General features: G+C 41.1%; 1 protein-coding gene across 2 annotated transcripts; it reads right to left on the minus strand.

The window, feature by feature from the left end:
- GALNT15 (polypeptide N-acetylgalactosaminyltransferase 15) lies at positions 1 to 23,516 on the minus strand. 2 transcript variants are annotated; one of them, XM_065752960.1, is made up of 11 exons: positions 23,492 to 23,516; positions 22,009 to 22,551; positions 16,718 to 16,884; positions 15,838 to 16,042; positions 9,251 to 9,418; positions 8,542 to 8,659; positions 7,488 to 7,682; positions 4,792 to 4,923; positions 3,606 to 3,707; positions 2,643 to 2,783; positions 1 to 1,703 (listed from the first exon to the last, which is right to left on the minus strand). In XM_065752960.1, the coding sequence occupies exons 1-11, from the start codon at positions 23,512 to 23,514 to the stop codon at positions 1,557 to 1,559; spliced, it is 1,941 nt and encodes a 646-aa protein (XP_065609032.1). In that variant the 5' UTR covers positions 23,515 to 23,516; the 3' UTR covers positions 1 to 1,556. The 2 variants fall into 2 exon arrangements, with proteins under 2 accessions (XP_065609032.1, XP_065609033.1); XM_065752961.1 differs by lacking the exon at positions 23,492 to 23,516 and adding an exon at positions 22,757 to 23,192.
- Positions 23,517 to 24,412: the final 896 nt, after the last annotated feature.

Raw genomic sequence — 24,412 nt, forward strand, 5'->3', positions numbered from 1 at the left:
TTACAGTTAACCAAGAGCCTGCATCTGGAATACTCTCAGAGTATTCTATCGCTCCTTCTTTTGTCTGAAGCCCATGCAATATGCTGTACATTTTATAAAAAGGCAATTTTCTTTCTGTCTCTTGAAAAAAATATCAACATCAGATCAGGTTTCATTAACCATGTCCTACCCTCTTAATAAATGTATGTATATATGATTGTTTTATACAATAAATCAGGTGTGGAGCTGACATGGGAAAACTCCCAGATCTTTATTCTTCTGTCCTACAAGGCTCTTGGAAAGTGTCATCATTATTTGTTTTAACTCCAAAATGGCAAGTGCTCTTACAAAATATTGATAGAGGATTGCTTTGCTAGCACGTACTGAGACCATTCTTATTACCTAACATGAACTCTCAGTCACCTCTGTGAGAGACAAGAGGTCAGAGGGGATGCAGACTCTACAGAAGAAGCTTCTTTAGAAGATTACCACATGTTGTTGCCTTCTACAGATCAGCTGGGAGACCCATGACAGCAACAGTCTAAAAGATCTTCGTGGCTAAAACTCAGTGTAGAAGACTATTCAGTACAGTGGGCAGCAAGCAAGTAGAAGCAGACATCAGTATTTTCTTCCTAGACTGCTAGTGTTGAAACCTGTCAGTTCTCTTCTTTTGTTCTTTCCAACCAGCATTTTGTCATTGGAATAATGATGAGCTCACCCAAAGCTTTCTAGGAACAAATGAACGCTCAATTTCAAAATAGCAGGGGAGCTGCTAGTCTGCTCTTAAATCTGCTTCAGTTTTCTTCCATATTCCACAGAAGTTTTTCTGAGAGTTGGTCTTAGGTTTCATGAAAATTGAAACAAAAAAGCTGTTAATAATTCAGTCTCATTATCCCATCTAAATTACACTCTGGATGAAGGATATACGGAAGGGTGTGCCAAACTCTGTGGACTGTTGGTATTCCAAAACAATTAAAGCATTTAGTGCCTAATTAAGTACTAATTTATGAATTGTGCTGTCTCACGGATGATAGAAATTTGGCTCAGGCTCGAAAACAAGATTTTAGTTGTTACACATGAAAGCACCTACTACTTTTATACATATAAAACCTACTTTGTTTTATATGAGTCGAGTGTACTGTACAATTAGGTTAAACTCTCCTCCTGATTTGACTGACGTCCTCTTGCAGTTTCAAGTGTTTCCCTAACATTCATTTTCCCATATCCTCAGAAGTCACAGAACAGGCTGGAAGACGAGCTGTCTGGCAGCCAGTTTTCTGCATTTCCTGGTAAACTGGACTGTCTTCTGCAGTAGCAGAGTTGAGAACCTACTGATGCTCACAGTATCTTTAGCCCCTCCTTCACAGAATAAAGGAAATTTTAGCTAGAGCTGAAAAAACAGGAACCAGCAGCAACTGTTTGAGCCAAGCTTTTGAAGGAGAGACTTTCCTATCTGCCTTGTATACCACAGCAAACACAAACATCTTTCTTTTCCTTGTAGGAAATGTGTGTATCTTCAATCCCAAAGAGAAGTAACGCTAAATTTTGGAGACATGATCTCCCCACACACTTGCCAATCATCTCTGATGTAGCCCTTGGGAACGTTCGAATTGCCACAGCTGATGTGTGTTCTTGTTACATACAGACAAAAACAAGTCCTTCTCATCTTCACTCTTCATTGCTTCTATGCATTTGCCAGAAAGGACATGGACAATCATTCCATTCTACAATATGAGAGAAGAGGGGGAAGAAAGAACAATAAAAAAATAGAGATTTCCAGTAAAAACTAGGCCACCACATTTCTGACTTTCTGATGTATAATAGCTCATCAGTAATGACTGGTTGTTCGAGAATATGTTAGTATTGCTCTAAATATGATCACTAGGTCCAGTTCACATAGCTCCTTTGGAAGCTGACAGGATTTATGTGCAGAAAACTCTAGATGTCTTTCCCACCACTGTGTTGTTGTTTTTGTTTCTATAGGTAAATGTTGTCATCAGCATCAACTACAGTATTAGAGACCACAAAATTTGAAAAGGACCAGTGCTTCTCTTAGGAATCAAAAGAAATTACAGCAGGTATTGTACTTGAGGATTGCAGCATCCCTACAACTGCAGTAACTGCTGTTTTCTCAGCCTGTCCTAGAACATGGCATTTTTCAGTCCTGCAGAGGAGTCCTTACTCTGGCGGATGAAGCCCACTGAGCAATACTGAGCTGTTATTATAACAAGTTTGTCCTTCTCCTACAATGCAGGAGGCGTTTTAAAGATTTCCCTACTTCCATGGGGCTCTTCTTTGGAAGAACTCAGGATTCACAGTGCCTACCTCTATCCAAAAGAAGTGGTCAAGGATTTATCCTGCTCTGATTTTCACAACCTCTTACTTTTACAACCTCGCCTCTGATTGTATTCCTATAAAGTCAGTAAGTTAAAGTAAGGCTGTGTGAATGTAGGTCGGATTTCTGTAATTTGTGTTTTTAAACCAAATGTATTTGGCAGTGCAAACAGATAAACAGCCTCCTAAATTTCCTGGGTGAAAACGGTGCAGAAAGGAAAATTGCCCTTCGGCTGTATCATCCCTTCCCTGCACACGAATCTTGTCGGTTACTCAGTGATCACACATTTGCAACCAGCAGTCATCCCCTTGTGGCAGTCAGTACTGACCTCCTGGACGTCCCAGTGCTGCTCACTGTTGTCTGTCTCCTTTGTGCAGTTTTGAGGGATAACCTTCCCATGTCTGACATCAAGGCAAAACAGTGGAGCAGACCCGAGACGGATTTCCTTCATTCTGTTATATTCAAAGTGCTGAAAAGGGAGAGTTTGTTTGAACAATGAGGAAGGGCATCCCAATTCATTGTAAATGTTTATTCCAGCAATAATTTTCCCACTCCTGTTTTTCCACCCAAACTTGAATGAAGGAGAATCAACAGAGCAATCTCCCCAGCTGATTTTGGCATAGCTACTTGCCTGAGAGTATTTTTAAGAGGAAAGACTTTGTGGACTGTAATTACATATAAAGTAAACCCATTCTACAAGAATTTTTTCTCCTTTAATAAATATTTGAACAGAAGGGTGTTTCTAACGTGTCTGTACACACTGCAGTTAAAAATGTGCCTGCAGCTCACCCTGAACCAACTGTGAGCAGTGAAAGTTGCTTGGGACTTAGATTAAGTATCTGCAGTCAGTCTGTACTGGTTTGGCTTCTCTCAGTGCAAGAACTTGCAAGTCTAATGCCACCTTGCCAGTCTACACGAATTTCCCTCCTGCCTTTTAGGCAGTGTTTTGGGCAGCAGAATATGAGAAAACCCACCTCTTTTATTCCATAGTTGATATTCGGCACATTTTTTATGCCTAGACAATCTTTTCTCTCGATTCTACAGAATAAACTAGCAAATAACCACGTAATTATGTGTGTTGGAATGCAGTTTGGGGATCTGGTCTCAGGCACGGAACATTGCCATTTTTCAAATGATGCTCAGCTAGAGAAAGATGTGGAACATTGCCTTAGCACACACCTAATTTTGAACACATTATTTCCATTGATGTCAACCCAAATGTTTACGTGGATATCTTCTGAACGATTCCCTAAGTCTGATGCAGTGCTTATATATTTAAAATGTACAGTACCTGAGTGAGGCTGTTACTGCAAGGAGAGAGTTTGATAGAGCCATCTGCCATGGCCCTTCCAGGTCTGTAGTCTGCACAGAAGCCAGCACCAGTATTGTAAAGCTGTAAATAAATGTTTATACTGAAAAAAAAGCACAGATATCAAGAAAATATATACATCCCCTTATCATACATGATTTTGCATGTAATTCAGGCAGTAGTTTTTTTCTTTCAGACTAGATCTTGTATGTTAATCTTTCAAAGTGATCTGATAACAAGAAAGTGTCTCACCAAAGGTCAGTGTTACCCAATGAGCTTAAAGTTAGAGATACTTACTTCTGGTTTTAACTGTTATGATGGTTAAAAGTAATCTGTCAGAATTACTTTTTTTGCTAATGGAAAATAGCTCTTCAACGTGACATAGTTATTGGCAAAAATACAGATATCCCAGAGGGAAAAAAAACATTTCCTGTGATCCACAGTTGGTTATGCTTTTCTCAAGCAAGCCTTGATAATAAGGAACAGACAAAACCGTAAAAGGATGCAGTAAAATCTGTCTACAGATATCAGTGTGTGACTTAGTAGACCTGTTGCCTTGTCGGGGGGGAAATCCTGTCCTGTGGAGTTTCCTGGAATAAATCCATATTTTAATGATTTAAAAAAGATTAGCATCACTTCCTGTACACAATCTGCAAAGGAGCTGCTAGCGCTATCACCTCTGTCTTTGGAGGATGTGCAGGACTGGGGAAATGCTTCTTTTTCTTCATATGGTTGGACTTGATGGTCTTGAAGATCTGAGCAATTCTATGGTTCTATGATTCTTTGATCCACGTGGATCAGCGTAGAGATATCCCAGAATCTGTTACAGTTGCCATCTGAATGGAGCAACACTGTTCTTTTCCATTTTTTAATGACACCTAAAGAATCTAAGTTAGGGATCCTCTGACCTGAGACACCAAACTGTAAAATCTGAGCTCATCTCTTGGCTGGAGTTGAAGGTCTATGTGAGAATTTAGACTGACTGTTCTCTTCAGTCCTTTTGGTGCTTCTTCCATTCTTTTTATGTAGCCTCTTTGGACAAAAAGATTTTCAAAGTGGGAACAGCCTCTCACTGTACAGTTATTATAGTACTACCTAGTACATGTAAGTGATACTGGGGTCTTCAGTGGAAAAACACAGATCCTTTTTTCTGTACATTTTCTCTTACCTTGCCAGAGAATCTTGGCGTGTCTTCAGTCTGGGAGAGCTCAGGGTACACATTTGTTATAAACCACTGGAAACTTCTACAGCCCAGTCTTTTCTGTAGCTGAAGACGCTCACTGCAGTCTGGTTTCTCTGCCTTCATGGAGAAAGCACAGGGCAAAGAAGGTTGCTACTCTGTGGTAGAGATGCTAGAAATGAAAATGACTGCATAGGAGTTATTTCCACCACTTCTTCTATCCTGCTTGTTATACATGATACGTGTATCTCACAATTAGGCAAAAGAGGAGGACCAGCTGTACTCTTTCTCCAGCTTTGTGTTTCAGAAGTAGCACGTGCTGTGAAAATAGGTATTTTCTTTAAAATTGTTACTCTGCAAGGTACATTGGACTGTCATATTTTTTATTTTAAAGGTCTGGGCCAAATTTGATACTTTTTGCACAGAAATCAGTGGGATTCAGATGGTCATTCAGTACAGAATTTACAAAAATAATAAAAAAATCAATTAAAATGTTATTTTCTGGCCTTTCCCAGTCCAGATGACCTTGTAATTGTCAGGCCACTGTTATCAGAAAATTTAATAATACAATTTGGCCTAACATGAAGCTTATCAAATAATTATCTGGCAGTTACTAAGTGAAGTTGGTAAATGTGTTTTGAGGCTGTAAAGGCATAAAAACTTCCCAGATTTATGCCTTAACACACAATCCTAGTAGCGACTCGGTTCTGAAAATAGACAGCTGCTATCATTCCTTGCTGCAGCTATGGGTAGCTGACACTGTGAGGGACTAGGGGTCTGGGATCTGAGCACATGAAGATGACCAAGGATTCTGAAAACCTTCTAAGCAGATAAGTGTCTAAACCTTAGATATAAAAGCACATAAAACCCTTTTTAAAATCTCTCAGTACCCAAATACTACAGGAAGTCCCACCACCTTTAAGAGTCTCTCTCCTCTTTCTTGGCAGTAGATTTCCCCCTTCACATTTTTACATTTAACAAATGTAATTTCAAGTTTCAGGACAGTGGAATGGATTTCTATGTCAGAAACTAGAACTGGGAACATAAGGAAACTACTTGTAAATGGCTTTCCTTAGCTCAGCCATTTCTCATCATCCTTAAGGAAGTAAAATGGCCTTTGCCAGTGCTGGAAAATCAGTGACAAAGGGCTTTGGAGGTGAAGAGGGAAGTATCGGTTAAAGGTGCCAGCCCATGTGAGCTGCTCTGCCAAATCTCAACAGTTGCAATATGCTAAAGAGAACCTCATCATTTAATGTCAGCCCTAGATGCAGCAAGCGTAACAACAAAGTTCAGCAGTTCAGCACCTCACATACCTGGCCCCAAAAGGTTTCCTTGTAACAGGGAAATACAGGAGTAAAGTACTTCCCTTAAAAAGAGATGTTTCTCCAGGGGCTTCCTTGGCTGAAGAAGGTGATGGCAGTTAATCTCATTTTGTTGTACTAGCTGCAGTGTGCATTTGATGCTGAATAAGTGATGTAAATAATCTAAAGAAACTCATTAGCCATATAAACCAATCTGAAAGGGAACTTTGCTCAGAAATAAAACAAATGAAGCAAACAAACAAACACATCAACCAACAAAAAAGAGACAGTGGCTGAAACTGTGGAGAGCTGCAAAGAGCCTTTTTCATCTGTATTAATGCTCACGCCACAGGCATCCTGTGCAAGATGTAATTTCGATCATAAAATGGGAAGACTTATAAAGCAGTCTAAATGGGACTCATTTTTCATTTCCAGTGTTGGGCAATGCTATTTCGAGGCTCGTAGTGGCCCATAGGTGGCTCTGCTCAGCCTTGTCGTGCAGTCAATCCCACAGGCTTTCTGCAGCCCTGGCAGCAGAGCAGCAATAATATCGCTGCTTGCTTGTGTCTCGAACAGCATCTTGCTGTGCTGACAGGCTGTCTGTACTGGCTATGAAGGAAGGGAATGGAGAAAAAGGCCTTTTATTGCTATGGTATTCTGAACACTGAGATTGTACAATTGGTCATTTGAAGGAGCGTCACACTTAGGAGTGCTCAAAGTACCCTGGCTAGAATAAACTCTCAGGCAAAAGGTCATAGTGACACTTTTTTATATACATATATTATTATTCAAAACTGCTCACAAGTTGTCTATTGCCTTGTAGAAGAGGATACCAGAGCAAGAAAAAGGTACAGGAGCCAGAGAATTCTGGAAAATTGCAGCAACATTAAAAGCTTTACTGCCATAGCTCCTAATACAGCATCCAGCAGTTTGTAATATATGGCATATGCAGTCCCTCGATTGACTGTGATGTGCAGTGGATTACACAGTGGCTTAAAAACAAGCATGGCCTTTCTGTAGTTGTTGGGTGGTATGTAGCTGGTATATGGTTCAAGTGTGGCTGCATGCCAGCACTCAAATGTGCTGTCATTGGTGGAAAGCCAAACCACAACTTGTTGGGCAACCTGAAGGAGTCATTGGGAGAAGGAGTCATATAAGATATTTGACGACTGCAGCAAACAACTTTTAGGCACAGGTTTCTCTTTTTTCCTGATGTAACAGCTCTTCCACCAGCAGGTATTAGAAGAAGAAATAAACTCTACCTGGTACCATGCCTACTGAATGTTTGACGGTACACACGTACCTGCTGTACCATCCCACCACCTTCACCTACCGCAACACACACTCCTTCCCTCAGAAACAGACCACTGCAGATGTCTTTACCTTGCTGATTAGGAAAGCCACTGTGTCATTCTTGTAGAAGTTCTCTTTGAAAGAACCCAGCCAAGTTTCTGCTATTCGGATTTTGTTCCTCACAATGGCCTCTTCATAGGAGAAAGCGTGGGGAATGTGGTTTCGATAGACATGCCCAACACGGGAGCATGGAATGACTTCCACAGAACCACCACAGAGCCAGGTCTGAAACACAGGTGAAGGTGCAAAAAGATTATCTTCCATGTAGCTAGTAAAGCACAACTGGTTTTACAGACCAGTATACCAAGAGTGTGAAGACAGATTAGAGTCACTCATTGAGTTTAATCCTACTCTGGGCCGTGGCTGAAGGTTAATTGTCAAAATTTCAAACGCATCTGAAAAGAAGGAGCTCCTTTACTATAGGCTTCCCTCAGGACATCCTAATCTGTGTATTCCTGGAAACAGAAAGAACATCATTATGTGCTTCTTCAAATACTGCTCCCCACAGACATGGAGACACAGAGAAGACACTGTGCAAGACAGAGCTTTGATTTGTGCAGTATTACCATTTCTGTGCTTTTGTGTTTTCCTGCACACAGGCAGTGTGGTGTAGTGAAGAGACTTGGGGGCACACCTGCTTTTGCTTTGGACATTAAAGACTCTATGCTTGCTTCTTAATATCAACTACTCTTTATATTCAGCAAAAACTAATGCACACAATATAACATAAAGAATTTGAGATTGAAAGTAGATGACAAAGAAATAAAAGTAATTCTTCATTTGGTGCATGCCAGAATAGAAGAGGCAGCTTTCAGAAGGTACTCAAACCAGTGACTCTGACCTCAGGCAGTGATAGTGAAACTTCCTTCCCCTGACATAATGCTCTGAACTCACAGCATCTGCATATTCTTGTGTAGTCCTGACAGATCACAGAGCATGGGGTAGAATTCTGAAAGTACATTTTGCCATACCTCAGGAGGTTCTACACTTAATTGCTTTTGTGAATCGCTTCTTGCCTTTTCATTCAAGTCCCTTCAAAACCCAATAGTTAACCAACACTTGACATTTTCATTAAGGTTCTTACCCTTATAGATAGCTCTAGATTTTCTGCTCCCCACATGGTCATGTCAGAATCGTAAGCTCCAATGTTTTGGAAGTAATGTCGATCCATGGCAACTACTGCACCAGCTACTGCAGGACTCCTGTGTAGAAAGTAGTTTGGAAGTGAACAACTGTTTTGAACATAGAATTATATGAAGGATGAAAACCCCACCATTTCTGTGTTGGAGATAATATAAAAAATTATTGAATACTACTCCTTACGATCTCATTAACTGGTTATCAAAGAACAACTGGAATTGAATTCTGGGATTTACCTGGGGAAGAGAGCCAAGCTCTGAACTTCTGAATCAGGTTCAGAACAGTAAGAAGTGTAACATACGTGTACATTCAAAAATACAGATACACATAATGATTAAGATTTTTAACTTTACATGGTCTATCTTCTTTTATCTGCTTTCCCTACAAACCTCAATACCTTGTCTGGTCAAGCTGTAGACTAGTTGCTTCCAGTTATGCAGAAGACAATTGTCATGTTGAAAGTACAACTGCATTCTACTTAGAATGAGTGTTAAAGGCCAAGCAATCTTAATCTAAGCCAAAAAGCCATCCCCTCCAAAAAGCACGAACCAAGTGAATGCAAATAACCACGTTGCTCTTTTATTAGCTGGAAGACTGCCCAAATTGTTCTGTTGAGGTGAGTGGAGGCATATAGCCTAATGAACCATGAATACCTGATAGGGCTGGTGGGAGACAGTCGTGCCTTCTCTTCATGCTCTGGCACTGGTTCCCAGTGAAAATCTAGTTTCCAATCAAAAACACCTCGGTGTAGGCTCAAAGAGTGATAGTACTGAAAAGTCTTCCAGTCTATGACATCTATGATAGGGGAGACGACACCGTTTCTGAAAAAGACAATATAGTTTCTTTTCAAAGCCAAAGAATAATTTCACTACTGTGTTAGTGAGCAGTAGATCTCCTTTATGACACTGTAAAGCACAAACACTCCTGTAGATGCTGAGTGCCCTTGTTTTCCTTCCTAATAGAGCTCAGATGAGCATGGGAATACTGAGTGTTCAGTAATGATTCTGAAGATCAATATTTTATTGATGACATATACGTTGCACCTGCCTTTAAAACTATTCAGGATTTTGCTATGGATTTTGCTAACCATCAGAATCCTTATAAAGCTATTTCACACAGAAGCTTCAACCTTTGAGGTTATGGATGCAAAATTTACAGTGAAAGATGATTTTGCTCTCATACACTTTACAGCCCTTTCATTTTCCTCTAAGTGCTCCACACACTTCATGACTTTGTCACTTTAGACCAGTGAAGTGCACTTTCCCTTACTGTATTCTGCTTGGGTTTTTTTGTGATCAAACTTCTATCACTGGTTTTGTAAAACATTTTCTGTTTGTATAGTCTTCTACTACATCCCTAATGTGCTTTTACGAATGTACTGTCTCTGTGAGAAATTGACTTTTAAGAGCCGTTGTGCTGTGAGCAGCAATCCTTCAATTGATTTCTACCTCAGGTTAAATTTGGGTTAGTCAGAGATGAGGTATTAGACATGTCCCCACAGTAGACTTGTCATGACATTTCACAGTGTGCATTATCCTGGAATGTACTGACAGTCTGGAAAAGCCATCAGTATTCCTTGTTTCCAGGTCAGTGATGTATCCCATTAGGAAATTTTCAAGGTATAAATGGAGTGGTGTTGGGGAGTTCAGGAAAAAAATACACTGTAGAACAACAGTATCCATTTCTGCTCCTTTATACGGAAAGTATAGCCCCTGGTCTTAGTGAAAACTTTCAAAAAGAAAGATAAAGAGAAGATATTCTATAGACAAAGTAATTAACATTTACTAGGGATTAAGGTGAAAAAAAAAAACGCTGATTTTTTACATAGGAAATTATTCTAGAGTAGCTCGTTTCTTAGAAATCATATTGCTGTTAAAACATGGAGAAACAAAATTTCTGTTTTGGGGCAGAAAGTAGGTTTATCTCCTCTTTAAAGATTTATATGTTGTATTAGATTTTTATGTTAGTTGGAGATTAGTCCTGAGAGAAACATGTTTAAAACATACTGTAGTCAACGGAGGAAAGTCACCTCGCACATCTTCAGTGCAGTGAACCATTTGTTCTTTTCAGTGGCAGAGACCAGAACCAGCTGAGGAAGCTGGAAGCTCTGGGTGATGGTCATGTATCCTGATCTATCTGCTCTGCCCTTACAATTTCTACTGTAGTGTTTTTTCAGTGACAGGATTGGAGAAGCTCAGTGTTCTGTTTTATCACAGTTGCCACTTATAGGCAATTTTAGAACCCCACAGAGAAAAAGAGATTACTGATCTTCAGTGAATTGTATGAAAATATACTATACAGTCGATAACATCAAAATGATTCAGTTATTCCTTTGTTTCCTAATAAGAGCAAACTGCCCTATGATGAGCTAAAGGCAGAAAGTTCTAAAACAGAGAAGTGATTATATCTCTCCATTCAGGTATAAAACCAGCCTTTGCAATGTATTATAATATGTGCTCTTGGAAACAAGCATTGCATTTATAAATAAAGCAATTTTATGGTCACCTTTTGGCAGCATTTGCAGGCAGTGATTTGCTGCCATTCTAATGGTTAGGAGAACAGGCAATTACCCAAACTGCATACAAATTAGGACACAGAAAATTACAGTTTTTAAGACAGCTGAAAGAAAACCTCACTGGATGAGCCATACTCTAACCTGGCTAAATTAAAAATGAAACAGAACAAAATAAAATCGAATATCCTTTGCCACAAAACTATGCAGTATAAATTGATCACTGTGTTTTAAAGCTATTACTTAAGTAGTTTTTTCAGCATCCCATCATGAAGTGTTCTCAAGAATGTATTTGTAAATGTAGTGCTAGATCCTTACCCAGTATAAACTGGTGTAACTCTGCTGAAACCAGTAAAGCCACACCTTCTTAATACTTTAAACATTGAGGGTGTCTTTGTGATCTGAAATGGAGGAATCCACTAACTTTACCTTTTGTGAAAACTGGCCAATGTTCAATTTAATCTTAATCAAGCAGTGATTTACATACCATTTGGTAGCAACACTTCTTTTTTATATCTGTTTTCTGCATATTTTGATATGGCTCAATCTTTGTGTGGATCTAAACGCAAATTTGCATCAGAACGTAATTGAAAGTTGGAAGATGTTCTTAGCTATTCTTCTTGTTTTTAACTGAATAACTGGCAGACAGACAACAGCTTTTCAGCCCTTTGAAAAGAAACACATACTGGCAAACTACAGCTAATTTCACTCTGTGGAATTCAAGGAAAGGGGAAAAAAAAAACAAAAAACCAGGAAACTCAAATATAAATGGTAGGAGGGCTTTGAACCATTTGACTGTGGTGATACTCATTTGAGAATATTTCAAATACTTGGAACACACGGGATCTACAAAAGGTCACAGTTCCATCAAAAGAGCAACCCAAGCAAGAACTATTTCCTACTTTGGGATTTCTCAGCCAAATACAATTGTGAATGAAATATCTTCTCATGACCCTTGCAGTCAGCATGGACATTATGTTCTTTTCTATTTTTAGAATAAGCAACATGCGAAGAGTTAATTAACATGTTTGTTTTGAAGTTTTAGATGTGATATTTTGATATTTTGAAAGTGCTCTTTAGTAATTTTTCATTTTTTCCCCTAGGAAAAGGACAGATTTTGATCTCATTAAATCCTCCCTTAAATAAGGAAGAAGAGCAAAAGCAAACAGGAACCAGACCCACTCCTGTCTGATTTAAGGCACATTAACTAATGCTCAACTCACACACTGAACACTAAATACATACTTAAAATCTCTGCTAGGTATACTCCTAAGATAATGCTTTAAAATATATATATCTTTTGAATATTCCTTTTCTCTTTGAATATTCCTTTTCTCTTTAAATATTCAAATTTGTATGAGCAATACCAAAATCTGTAGGAGCCTCTGTTGCCTATTTACACTGGACAGTCACTGCACTGTACCGTGAATCACACCTGAATTTCTTCAACTTTGGGCAAAATTGATTGCTTTTGGCTTTCGATTCTCTTCAAGTTTCTTGAGCTCATATTCTTTAAAATAGGTCACCTGCTGATACTGATCAGCACTGTGAAAGATTGTAAAGAGATAACTTACCTTCAGATAACATGCCATGCAAGTGTGAAGTTAGTGTTACTGACAAATGGAGGCTACATAAAGATGAAGCCAAAAGCGAATTGATGGTTGGACAGGATAATCTTGGAGGTCTTTTCCAGCCTTGGTGACTATGATTCTATCAATTCCCAGGAAGCAGACTGCTGTATGTGATTCTTATGAAAGGTTTTCAAAACCAAGAAAAATAACATGGAAATGTATGCTGAAATGCATGATAGGGTTGTGTGTCCTCTGGAGGGACTAATTTATACTTCTCCAAGCCTGTGAGATGGTTGAAAACAGATGACTTATGCCTTTGATAGCTTAAAAAGCTGAGAGATGGGCCACAGAAAAAATGGAGATCTGGATGAAAAAAGATGAAGAAACTGTTCGTTGCAAAATATTTCCCATCTCCCTCATGTACTGCCATAAAACTAGCACCAATCACTAATTTTTTTAACAGCTCAACTCTGTATCTATTCCTGTATCTACAAACAGAGGCTTTGCTTGAGTCCGGAGCTAATGAGGTATCTTTCCATTGCCACGTTCATTTCTTATTCTGTTTAACATAATTTCATTAAAAATTAGTGACCTAGAATCAAGAAGCTAAGTAGAGGCACTCTGAATTTTAGAAACCAGAGAGGCTTCTTTTAATATTACAGGCTTCAGTTTCCTAGTAATATTTGAGCTGTGCTATAGTCAGTGCACCATCACAGAGGGAAGTAGCCATTGCAATGAGGAGCAGGGGAAAGGTCCTGAGGGCAAGCTACTCCTCTGCAAGCCAATACTGCAATGCTGGCAGGTTGGATATAAGGAAGAACTTTACAGAAAAGGTTGTTGTTAAGCACTGGATCAGGTTCCCCAGGGAGGTGGTTGAGTCATCATCCCTGAATGTGTTTAAAGACCTTCTTGATGTGGTGCTCAGGGACATGATTTAGTGGTGTTGTTAGAGTTAGGGTACTAAGGTTAGGTTGCAGTTGGACTTTGATGATCTTTGATTCTATGATTGTCAGGAACCACAATTTGCACTTTTTATTAAAAAAAGAAATCACCCTTCTACAAGAAAGGAGCCGTACACTTCAGCACAATGGTCACTGTTCTTAGGTTAAAGCAACCACCTTTTCAAGGCTTCAGGCACAGATGAGTATATGCTCCCTCTGCCTTTCAGTGCCTCTGGACTAAATACAATATAGCAGTTGTATCCTACAGTCTTCTGGAAATGGCAAAGCCCACAGAAGATGATCATATTAATTGCATAGCTGCATTACTATGCACCATGCTACTCACCTGGAATTAGGCTGGAACATAAACAGTTGTCAAATGAAATGATTCGTGGGGCGTCTCATCTAGTTTTTTAATGCTTTTCAGGTGACTGTGGTATTCATCCTTGAATAATCAAATGTCAAGGAATGCTTTACAAATCACTGAACCATTCTCTACGTGGTGCACTAAGCTGATGCACAGCATCCCAGTCAATTTGTTTGGTATGGTTCAAAGAACTGGTCCCACTCAAGTAAATGCACATGTAATAACTTTGGAAAGGCTTAATGCTTTTGGGGTTAATGAATAAAACCACCATGCTGCAAAATGAAATGCAGTCACACAGAGCAGTCAAATATTTGAGAGATCTGACTGTTCCTGTAAAATTGGGTAATAATTCTCATGTTTGCCTTGTCTGTCATTACCGTAGGCCACTCAGAACTGGAGATACCTCCCTTTCCATGAGTATGTTCAACTCTGAGTGAGGTCTCTGTTTGTGCAAAGATCTCTGCATTGCTAAGGTCATGGTGACAGTCGTATATATGCTGAGGAGTGTAGAAAATTGGGCTTGATCAATTTTAAAGGTTAAAATATCTCTCTCAGCTCCTTTAAACTCCTGCAGAGGACTGATATTTGGAAAGGCTGCATTTTTCCTTGCCAGCTGAAAATTCACTTGCTCTGTGTGATTGTTTTCCCATCCTGTCCCTCCAGCAAAAGTGCATGCATAGCAGCTTGACTGGTACAGTCAGAGGAGAAATGATGGGTATTTCACCAGTTGATCTAAGCTTTTTTGTCACTGTGTTTTCCTCATTTGGGCTATCGTAGGAAGTGGATATGATTGAGCTTAACAGTTCCTCAGCTGCTAAATAAAGCCAAGTTGACTAGTGATCTCCATGCAAGCATTACAAGCAATTTAGGAAAAATAATGAATTGACTTCCTTATCTGGTCAGTGTTATTATCACCATCTTTCAGCTGGGGAAACAGGGATGTGGAGGAAAACCAGCTGCAAGATACTTTAAAATATGCTCGTGCACTGGAGGATCGGACGTTCCACTGGCTCATAGTATTTTTCATCTTCTCATCTGCATGATGAAATCATTTTTAAAAGCTCAAATTAATTCCCTCATGAGGGAATTATGAGGGAATTAATTTTGCTTATGAGCAAACACAATCAGCTATATAAGCACCTTGGTCCAGTGCCTGAGAACCGCCTTCAAAGGTTGTTATTACTACTATTTAGTGGACTGGTACAAGTTTAAAATATGTATTTTTCTCTTTTACTCCCTCAAGCAATTATTCATTTCTTCTCGTGTAGCTTGTGGGTAAGTGATAGACAAATTAATATAGAAAAGTTTCTTTCAGAAAAGATTTTTTAAAAGATTATTTACTTCCATGTGACTCTTGAAATATTTTCATTGATTTAATCTCATTCAGGAACTCAGAAACTGCAAAAATGAGCTCATCTGTACATTACATTTGCCCAAACACCAACCTAAACCCGTAACACTCTGAAAATATAAATGCTTATCTTCCTGTGTGTTTGGTATCAGTGAAAATATCTGAGATCAAACTAGAACTGTCTAAGCTGCATGGAAAATCTGTTTTTCTGTAGAACAGAGGTGGTATAGGTGACATTGGTTTGTAACCCAGCAGGCTCAGAAAGCCAAAGTAGTTAAGATAATCATCTCATTTTATCCTCAGCTTCATGACTGGGACAATTAAAATGTAAAAATAATGGATGTCAACCTTTTTAATTCAGGCCACTAGGAAGCCTTGTCATAGCTCTAACAAGGGCTGGATAGAAAATGCCAGTTTAGTGATACTGGGTATGAAGCGAGGTCTTTAAGGCTCCCTTCCAACCCAAAGCATTCTATGATTCTGTGGTTCTGTATTTACCTGTTGCTGGACAGCCTGGCCAGGAGTGGTTCCAGCCAGCCCTTCTGACACTCGCAGTGTGAATCCATGAAGACGAGCACATCTCCAGTTGCCCGTGCAGCTCCTAGCATCCGACCTCGGATGACCCCAAGCCTCTTGTTGCTCCGAATCAGCTTCACGCCGTCCAGCTTCGAGATGTATTCACTCAGGGCTGACTTCAGGGGCCCTGTCATAAACAGAACGGTCATTTTACCTTTGATTCAAGCTCTTACCAGAAAGCAACAGGTAGTAGGAGATGTTTGCCAGTAAAATGTTCTGGGAGCATTTCTTTTACATGGCCGTGCAGGCTGTGTTCCAAATATTCCCACAGCAGTGTAACGTCAAAGAGAAGTACAGACTAATGGAAACTGAGATTCACTAGGTGTGAAGCTGTTCCTATGAGAAACTTAATATCCCCCTCTCCTGTTTTCACCAAAAGGTAGATGCTCTCATCATCTCATAAAAGACACGGAGCAGCGTGAGATACAGGTGTTTGGCTTTCCCAAGCATTTGGGATTACTTTTGTGAGGAGTTTTCCACTCCTCACTTCAGCCAAAGTCCACGTCTGGAAATTATTATACCAGATCTGGTCCAGTGGGAAGATTTGCATACTGTGATCTTATTTTAAAGCAGGAAAGCTCAGAGTGATTGAAAGTGATTGGGGAAAAAAAGAAACATATTTCAAAGTTGAAAGGCTAAGTAAGAATTCTAGAGATGGAAGATTGAATCCTGGCAGCCAGCTCAGGGCCCTCTCCCTGAGGGTCTCATTTGCCTTTTACTCTCTTCACACACTTCCTGGAGGTGGACAGTTCCCTCCCTTCAGCTTTGGAAAGCAGAGATCATTCAGAGAAATGGGGGTTACCTTGCTGGCTCAGGTCATCCACTAGGATGATATCTTTGAGGGAGGCCTTCGGGGCTGTGTCTATTATGCTGTGCACTGTTCTCAGCAGAGTAGACCAGGCTTCATCATGGAAACAGATGATGATGCTAGCAGTAGGCAGGCTGGAGTCATATTCTTGCTGTAGGCACCTGTATGGGATCAGATGAGGGAGACACTAGAAACACAGTACAACTGACTACTTTTCTCTCCAACCAGAGTTGCACTGAAATTTCAGGGATGGAAAGCAGTTTAAGATCTCAGTTGAGGAAGCAAGGAAAGTGCTTGGGCCCAGGTGTCCAAGACTGGAACATGAAGTGAAAATATGAGAACATTACAGAAATTAAAATAAAAAATTTGAATGTTTTGCTGTATTCTGTTGTGGTTTTTTCTTTCTTTCCTCTTTCTTTCTTATTTTCCTTTCTTTTTCTTTTCTTCTTTTTTTTTTTCCTTCCTTCTGTTCTGGATGCAACAGAAACAAAGAGCTCAAATAATCCAGAAGACAAAGAAAGAGAAACTGAAGGCAATTAAAGCAAAGCAGAAAGGGTGATAAAGGAGATCCATCAGCCAATCTCCACCCCTTTCATATTTTCGCAAGTAACAGACAAAAGAGCAAATTGAAATGCTGTACATTTATGACTATCAAGAAAAATAACTCATCTATGCAACACATCAGTGTAACTGTGGACTGCCTGATCAGAATTGCAGAGAATGAAGCCAGCATCCCTGTGCAGCACAGAAACAGACCCTGATGTAGGTAATGAAAACTAATACAGGTGCATTTAAGAAAGTTAATGCATTTTCCCTTTAAAGTCTGCACAGTTTGCTTTTTCTGATGAAAATGCATCACTGATGAAAGAGGCTCCCGGGTAGCTAGATTATCCCCATGACTATTTCAGCTTGTCTCCTTTACAACTCCAAGCACTGCTACTATCTACTGCAAGAAACCTGACCGTGAGGACATGCCATTCTGGAGAGACTACTGAGTGCCAGTGGGGGCCCATGGCTCCACAGATTGCCATGGTGCCAAGATCTCTCCCATGACATCAAGACAACAAGCACCAAAATCTCAAAGAACAGGGTGGTTCTTTGACAATTCAAACATGGACGCCTACCTGTGCAACCTGGTCTAGGGAGCTGCTTTGGCAGGGGGTTGGACTCCATGATCTCTAGAGGTCCTTTCAAACCCCTCAAATTGATTCTGTGATTCTGTGATTTAAAAATCAAAGTCATTTCCTGTTCATCCTCACTGAAACTATGCATATAAGAAACCCTATAGACCCTTATCGAACAATGCCTATTTCATAAATGTAAGTAAAGGAACTAAGAACGTGCTCTCAAATGCCAGTATATCTGTTTTACTTATGTCAGAAATACGCTTAATGGGTTTTAAATACCTGAGTAGCACTCATCCAATTTTCCTATTTGTTTAGCAGCAAGAACTTCTCAAAGGAATGACAAAATTATGTAAAAATATTTACACCTAACTTTGTATGTCACTTTGGTTCCAAGGCCGCTTAGTGGTCTGTCTCTGTATCGGGTGTCAATTCATGAAAAGGCAGTGATTAGGTTTTTATCTGCTCCACTGCTATTTCAGTGTTTTCATACTGCCAAGCAAATCATCGAACAGATTTTACAGTGGTTATTAAACAATTAGTTGCTCAGCTGGTTCAACTGCAGCAGAAGCTCGTGTCAGGGATATCATTCGAATATTGCTGTTTATTACCATTTTACTAAATGCTTCAGTTCATGAACTGGACCTCATCGTGTTAGATGATACCAGACACAGACCTGCTTATCATTCAATGGAATCCACAGTCTGAATGATTTAACAACAAATAAAAATACATGAATGCTGCTGGGAATATAAATCTAAAAGGAGCACAATAGTCTCTTCTTGCAACTTATGATATTATGCATTAAATCTTTTGTACAGAGATAAACATTTTCCTGATATTTTCTACATTGTAACTAATGTATTTTGTCCTTGCTTTACTTATCTTCTGTAATCAACTGTGTTGTTGTTTCAAAATTACAGATGGAAGACTATTTGCTCTTCTTCAGCAGGATGAAGAAAAGGATACTCTCATGACTCGACAGTCTGATTTTTTAGGCAGAATAATCTCTAGATAGTGAAGAAAAGTGAAGATCTGATGCAGACCTTTTACTACCAGGCAGCTTCTAACCAGGAGTACACAGTACAGTTATACCCACCTATACTTTACACCGTAACACTACAAGGCTTTGTTGCTAGCATTGTGATTATAGTGAAAAGATAAAATAAGACTGTTGTGGAATCTTAATTGAAAGAGAATTTAAAATGACTGTACTTGAATATGTGGCCTAGGTGGAGAGTATTTAGTTGCCATGGAGATTGGAAAAGGCTTGCAATATAGATATCTAGTCTTCAGAAAAATGAGAAAGGTTGCTGGTACGTGGAACTGCCTTCCCTGCTATTTGGAGCAGTTTCAGACTATCATAAATCAACATTTCAAAAAGTCGAGGCTGTGACTGATAGAAGGCACTGTGATTTAATCCAATTTGTGAAAAATAAGGAATTTTCACATGCAGCTAGGAAGTGGGAAGCAATTCTGAGAGGGCAAAAGCTCTGCCAACAGTGACTCCTACTCACCTGCAGGGAAACATCTCATTGAGATTCAGCTCCCAGCAGCACTCAAATGGAAGCTCTGCTTTCATAATGAAACTTAAATTTCATTTAGATACTTGTGTGTCTGCATTTGCCTGGATGCCTACAGTTTGATGCTCAAGCTCAGGAGAGGAAAACAGGCATTTTTCACACAGAATATGATTTCTCAAAGTAAACTGGGAAAACAAGGCATCTGATTTATCCATTGGATAATTTTATCCATTAGATAATCAGTAGGATTGCTGGAAAAGATACAGTTTTATGCATCTACTTTCTGAAAAGTAGCATAAGATATTCACCTGGAAAGGCATGCAGAGATGAGGGGTATGTTGGAAACTGGGGTCTGGGCAGAGAGGTCTGATGTATCACATTCCTGGTTAGGAAGTGGATTCAGGGCTATCAAGGCAAAGCAAATTCAGCAGACTCTGCTTTACTTCCACTGGAGCTCTGTAACCTTCATATATTAAAAAAAATGTAGTTCTGCAGCTCAGCGCTCCAGTGCAAAGCACAACAGGAACAGCAGCTATGTGTATCTTTCAGCATTTACCTTACACTCCGTTTTAAGTGTAAAAAGGAAGTATGTAAATGTGAAGTCTGGTCAGCCTTATTGTACAGTACCTGCAGCGCTTTACAATTGGTAGGCATAGCTTTAAGTCCACAGAATTTGTCATTTAAAGTGAAATAAGAGAGACTGAGTCCATGCAGCTGACTTACTGAAATTCCTCTAACTGGTTGGTTTCTCTCTGATAAATAATAATAGATATTATTACCAGCAACAGGATTCAACAGAACAACATAATAGACATTTTGATTCATTACTACTTCACTCTTTTGTTATGTCAGTATAAAATGTGACTGACACAGCTGTGAGCCAGGCCCACAGAGCAAATTGTGATTAAAAAATATCATTTTGGCTGCATGTTGTTCCACAAAGGACAGGACTGGCTTAGAGGTAGAACCCCACTGCACGTTTATGATCTGGATTTAGACCTGAACTACCCAGGAGCCTCAGATGTTCAGATCTGTGGTTTCAATCTGGGTTTCTACGAGCTGTGGTGTTGATAGGTCCTTAGGCTGTCACTAGTCAGACAGGAAAACCCATCCAAGAACTCTGAGACCGTGGCTGAAATCTCACTTGAGATTCAGTATTAGCGAAAACTGCCTCTTGTTGGATGGCCCTTCGGCTGCCAAATAAAAACTGTTTTTTGGCTCACATCACAGGCAATAAGAGAGGGTCATCATTCCTCCTTTGAACACTACACAGTTCAAAGAACTGCCAGTGAAGTATGGCAAAAAAATAAGTAATATTAGTGTATCATTATTCAATGGAAATACCCACATTAACATTGAATCTAGTCAGCAAATGTAGAAAACACATCTTTCTTTAAGATTGTTCCCTGAAACTGGAGCCACCAGTTGCCTTTAGACATGGGAAAGTGACCACTAGAAGAAAAAGAAATATATATATCTAAATTCAGTGTTTTAAAATGTTTTCTGGCACATCTTTCTACTGTGTCCTAGGGGAAAACTGCAATAGCTTTTATTACAGGAGGCAAGAAATGAAGATAGCCACCTGCACCCTATTCCTTCTCCAGTGGGCTGGAGAGAGTAGATGCTTCTCAGTCTGTTTTAAGAAAGTGGGATGAACTGTTCCTTATGGGCTGTAGGACAGCTGGCTTGCACATCTCTAGGTTTCAACCACAACACGTGGGGCTTCAAATGCAACGTATGTAGCTTCAAATGCAATGTGTGGAATTTCAAATGCAGCAGTTAGGGCTCAACATGTAATATGTCTTTGGTGTGGCTCCGAGCCTGGTCAGACACACTGACCTCCAGCTCTCCTTCTCCTTGGAGCTGCCTTTCTCAGTCACAGAATCACGCATGGCTGAGCTTAGGAACCACCTCTGGGTACATCTCTCCAACCCCCACTCCAGCAGAGCCCACGTCCCGGTGGCTGTTGGAGACCTCCAAAGAGGAGACCCCACAGCCCCTGGGCAGCTTGTGCTTAGTCACCCACACAGCAAGCTGATATCCAGACAGCACTTCTGTGTTTCAGTTTGTGTCCTTTGCCTCAACTTATCAGCAAGCAACACTGAGAAGAGCTCAGTCGTGCCCTCTTTGCACCCTCCCTTCAGGCATTTATCCACGTGGATAACATCCCCGTGAGCCTTCTCTCAGTCCCAGCGCTCTCTGCCTCCCTTCATAGGAGAGCTGCGTCTGCCACCTTACTGACCGCTCGTGGGGCTCTTTCCACAGCCCTCTTGCGCTGGGGGGAGCAGAGCTGGGGACAGCCCGCCCCGCTGCAGCAGCAGCAGTCCCCGCGGCCGCCAGCAGGTGGCGCTGCAGCCCCGCATCGCCGCCTCCTCCGCGGGGACCGCGGGGCTCGGGGCCGCGGGGCGCGGAGCGGCGCGGATGGGCGCGGCTGTGCCGGCGCTGCAGCGGGAAGGTTGGGATCGCGGCTGGCTCTGAGGACAAAGGGGTTGCGTTTCCAGATGGGAAACCAACGCGGAGAAAAGCGTTACCCCACACCGAAGGGGACGGTTTGATTAGGGGGAGGAGGGGTTCGGGACAGCGATAGGGAAGGAGCGATGTTTTTTCTCCCGGAGGTGAAATAGGCTGTGTTACTTACAACGGGTGCCGTACCTCGGGCAGCTCCCTGCGCAGAGGGATCCGCTCGCTGAGTGCTTCGTTAAAGCCGTGGGTTTCCAAGCCGAGCGGCCGCTCCCCCGTTGCAGCCCCTCTGCCGTCCCCCAGAGGTTGGGACAGGAGCTGGGACTCGGGGTCCCCGTCCTTCGCCTCGGGCCGCCTGCTTTGCTGCTTCACCACTCGGTAGCCTTTCCTGGCCTTGCTGTGGTTCCTTCGACCCGTGGGGGACACGACGGCCGCGATCAACTCATCCTCCCGCAGGGGGATGAACGGTGACAGCCCGTCCAAGGGGTAGTACTGCTGGCTCTCCTCCTGGGTCTCCAGCATCTCTTGGGGCTCCGCAAAGCCCACCTGGTGCCCTTCCCGGGGGCCGAACTCCACAGGCTGGAAGGTGCCGTCCTTGCTCCGGTTGCTGGCTGGCGGATTCAGCGTCGTAACCATGAGCAGCAAAAAGCCCAGCATCAGCAGCAGCAAGAGAAACTGCAGCTTGCGTGATCCATATCTGCACTTCTTCCTCAAGAACATACTGTTGGTGACAAAATGATACAGATTGTCATGTTAAATATCACTTGGATCTCGCTCAGACTGCAGTCCTCGGGTTGCAGCAACGCTCTGGTTTTCGCTATCTGCCAAGAGGATTTCTTGTTCCCCTCACATTTCACTGATGCCGTTTCATGCTTTCCTCTCTATTTACAGACAAAATAGAAAACGCCTATTAATATTGCACTTACTGTAGTAAAAGGCAGCATGGATCCAGTGAGATGAAGTAGATCCGTTGTTACAGAGTCCCAGCTCAGTCAGGAAAGAGCATGTTTAGCAAATGAAAAGAGTAGCTTAAGTTTTAGGATTTTTTTTTCCTCTTTACATTCTAGGTAGAAAGAAATCCCATTTCTTATAGTTTCCTTCCAGAGTATTTCCTGCTTCTTCAAAGTTTCCAGTCGCTGCCTGGTTTCATGTGCCTTATCTCTGGCAGCAGAGCTGACAGCTTTCCCCAGTCTGAGGCTTCAAGTTCACTGCGATCAACAGATGAGAACTAGTCGGTCCCTGACTTTGCTTCACACATAACTACAGCACTCAGTCAGGAAGCACATTGCCAGACATAATACAGAGCAACGTGTGCGTCTTTCTCCTGGTCCTAATGCCCTCACTGTTCCTGTCCTATCAAATCAAAACTTTGCAGAAGCTGGCAGAGGTGAAATAAGAAGCAAAACGCTGTGTTATAAAACAAGTCAAGGCGTACCACGAATCACTCTGCTTCTGAATAACCTTATTAAGTTAAGAATGCTCAGAGTGAGAAGCAGGAATTTTATAAACTGAATAAAAGATGGAGTGCACATGATTTATTTAGTGTTAGATTTATTCATATGGTAATAGTGCTAGCTGGAGCATATGAGTATATTTCATCTGCAGTAAATATTTACAGCTGCTAGGATTTTAACACTGACACAAGGATGCCAAATTATCACCTGGCAGACTGAAGTTTCCTCATCCATAAATTTGGTGTTGCACAGGGAGCAGCACTTCAAGTTTTCAATAGTCCAGGAATAACATGTAGAAAGCTTGGGCTGGAGCAGCTACTGACACCGAAAGAGAACAACTTCTGTGATTAAATGGGGAGCTCAGCCTCTGAAGTCTGTTTGCTAATATTGCTGGCAAGTGAGTTAGTGGGCACTGCCTGTGGTGTTTTTTGCTGCAGGATGGGTGACTGTCCAATGGGAAAAGGGGTGAGACAGTCCTCATGCTTCAACATCACGTGCCTCTTGGTATGGCAGAGACCAAATATGGAAGTAACTCAGGTGTTACCAGCCCTTTTGACACTGGAGATGTGGGATGTGGTTTGTTGGGTTTTTTTACCTGTCTTGTAATGCTTGTTTATCAAAAAGCTCCAGCTCTGGGAGGCATGTGACTATTAAGGAATTTTCACATTCACCTTTTGTTAAAAAGTAAATTTCCAGATATGACAGGTAACAGAGGAACTTGAAGACATGAATGCAGTGTACTCTAAAGGGAGCCAAGAATTAGTTCTTTTTATCCTTCTTCTGCATTACCTCCCCATACAACCTCCTTGCTTCTATAAGTTCAATCTATGATTCCTGGTAGATGGCTTTCAAAAAACTGAATAGGAGAGGACACCAACTTTTGAGCCAAAACAACTCATTGCCTTCATAAGGAGGGATTTAAGAGAAAATTGCTGGAGGCATGTAGTGTCTGGCACTTGTGTACTCCCTTAACTGTCTTGTACTAGAACGCCTTGTGCAAGTCAGACCAGTCTACTGTGCCTTGGCACCTTCCCTGCCTCAGCTGTTCTTAAAAAGAGATACTACTGCTTTGATAATATCCCAGTAGAAGGAAGATTTAGCCAGTATTTTGATACTTAACCATTGTGT

Source organism: Cyrtonyx montezumae, unplaced genomic scaffold, assembly GCF_038088225.1.
Source record: "Cyrtonyx montezumae isolate F1298 unplaced genomic scaffold, pur_monq_1.0 scaffold_8, whole genome shotgun sequence".
Taxonomy (NCBI): domain Eukaryota; kingdom Metazoa; phylum Chordata; class Aves; order Galliformes; family Odontophoridae; genus Cyrtonyx; species Cyrtonyx montezumae.

Excerpts from the sequence above, each read along its gene's own strand:
- GALNT15 (XM_065752960.1), bottom strand. The coding sequence starts at position 23,514 with ATGAGGAAACTTCAGTCTGCCAG. Across the intron at positions 9,419-15,837 it reads GCCAGGCTGTCCAGCAACAG|AAACGGTGTCGTCTCCCCTA; the intron begins GTAAATACAGAA and ends TGTCTTTTTCAG. Across the intron at positions 1,704-2,642 it reads AGCACTGGGACGTCCAGGAG|AATGGAATGATTGTCCATGT; the intron begins GTCAGTACTGAC and ends CTCATATTGTAG.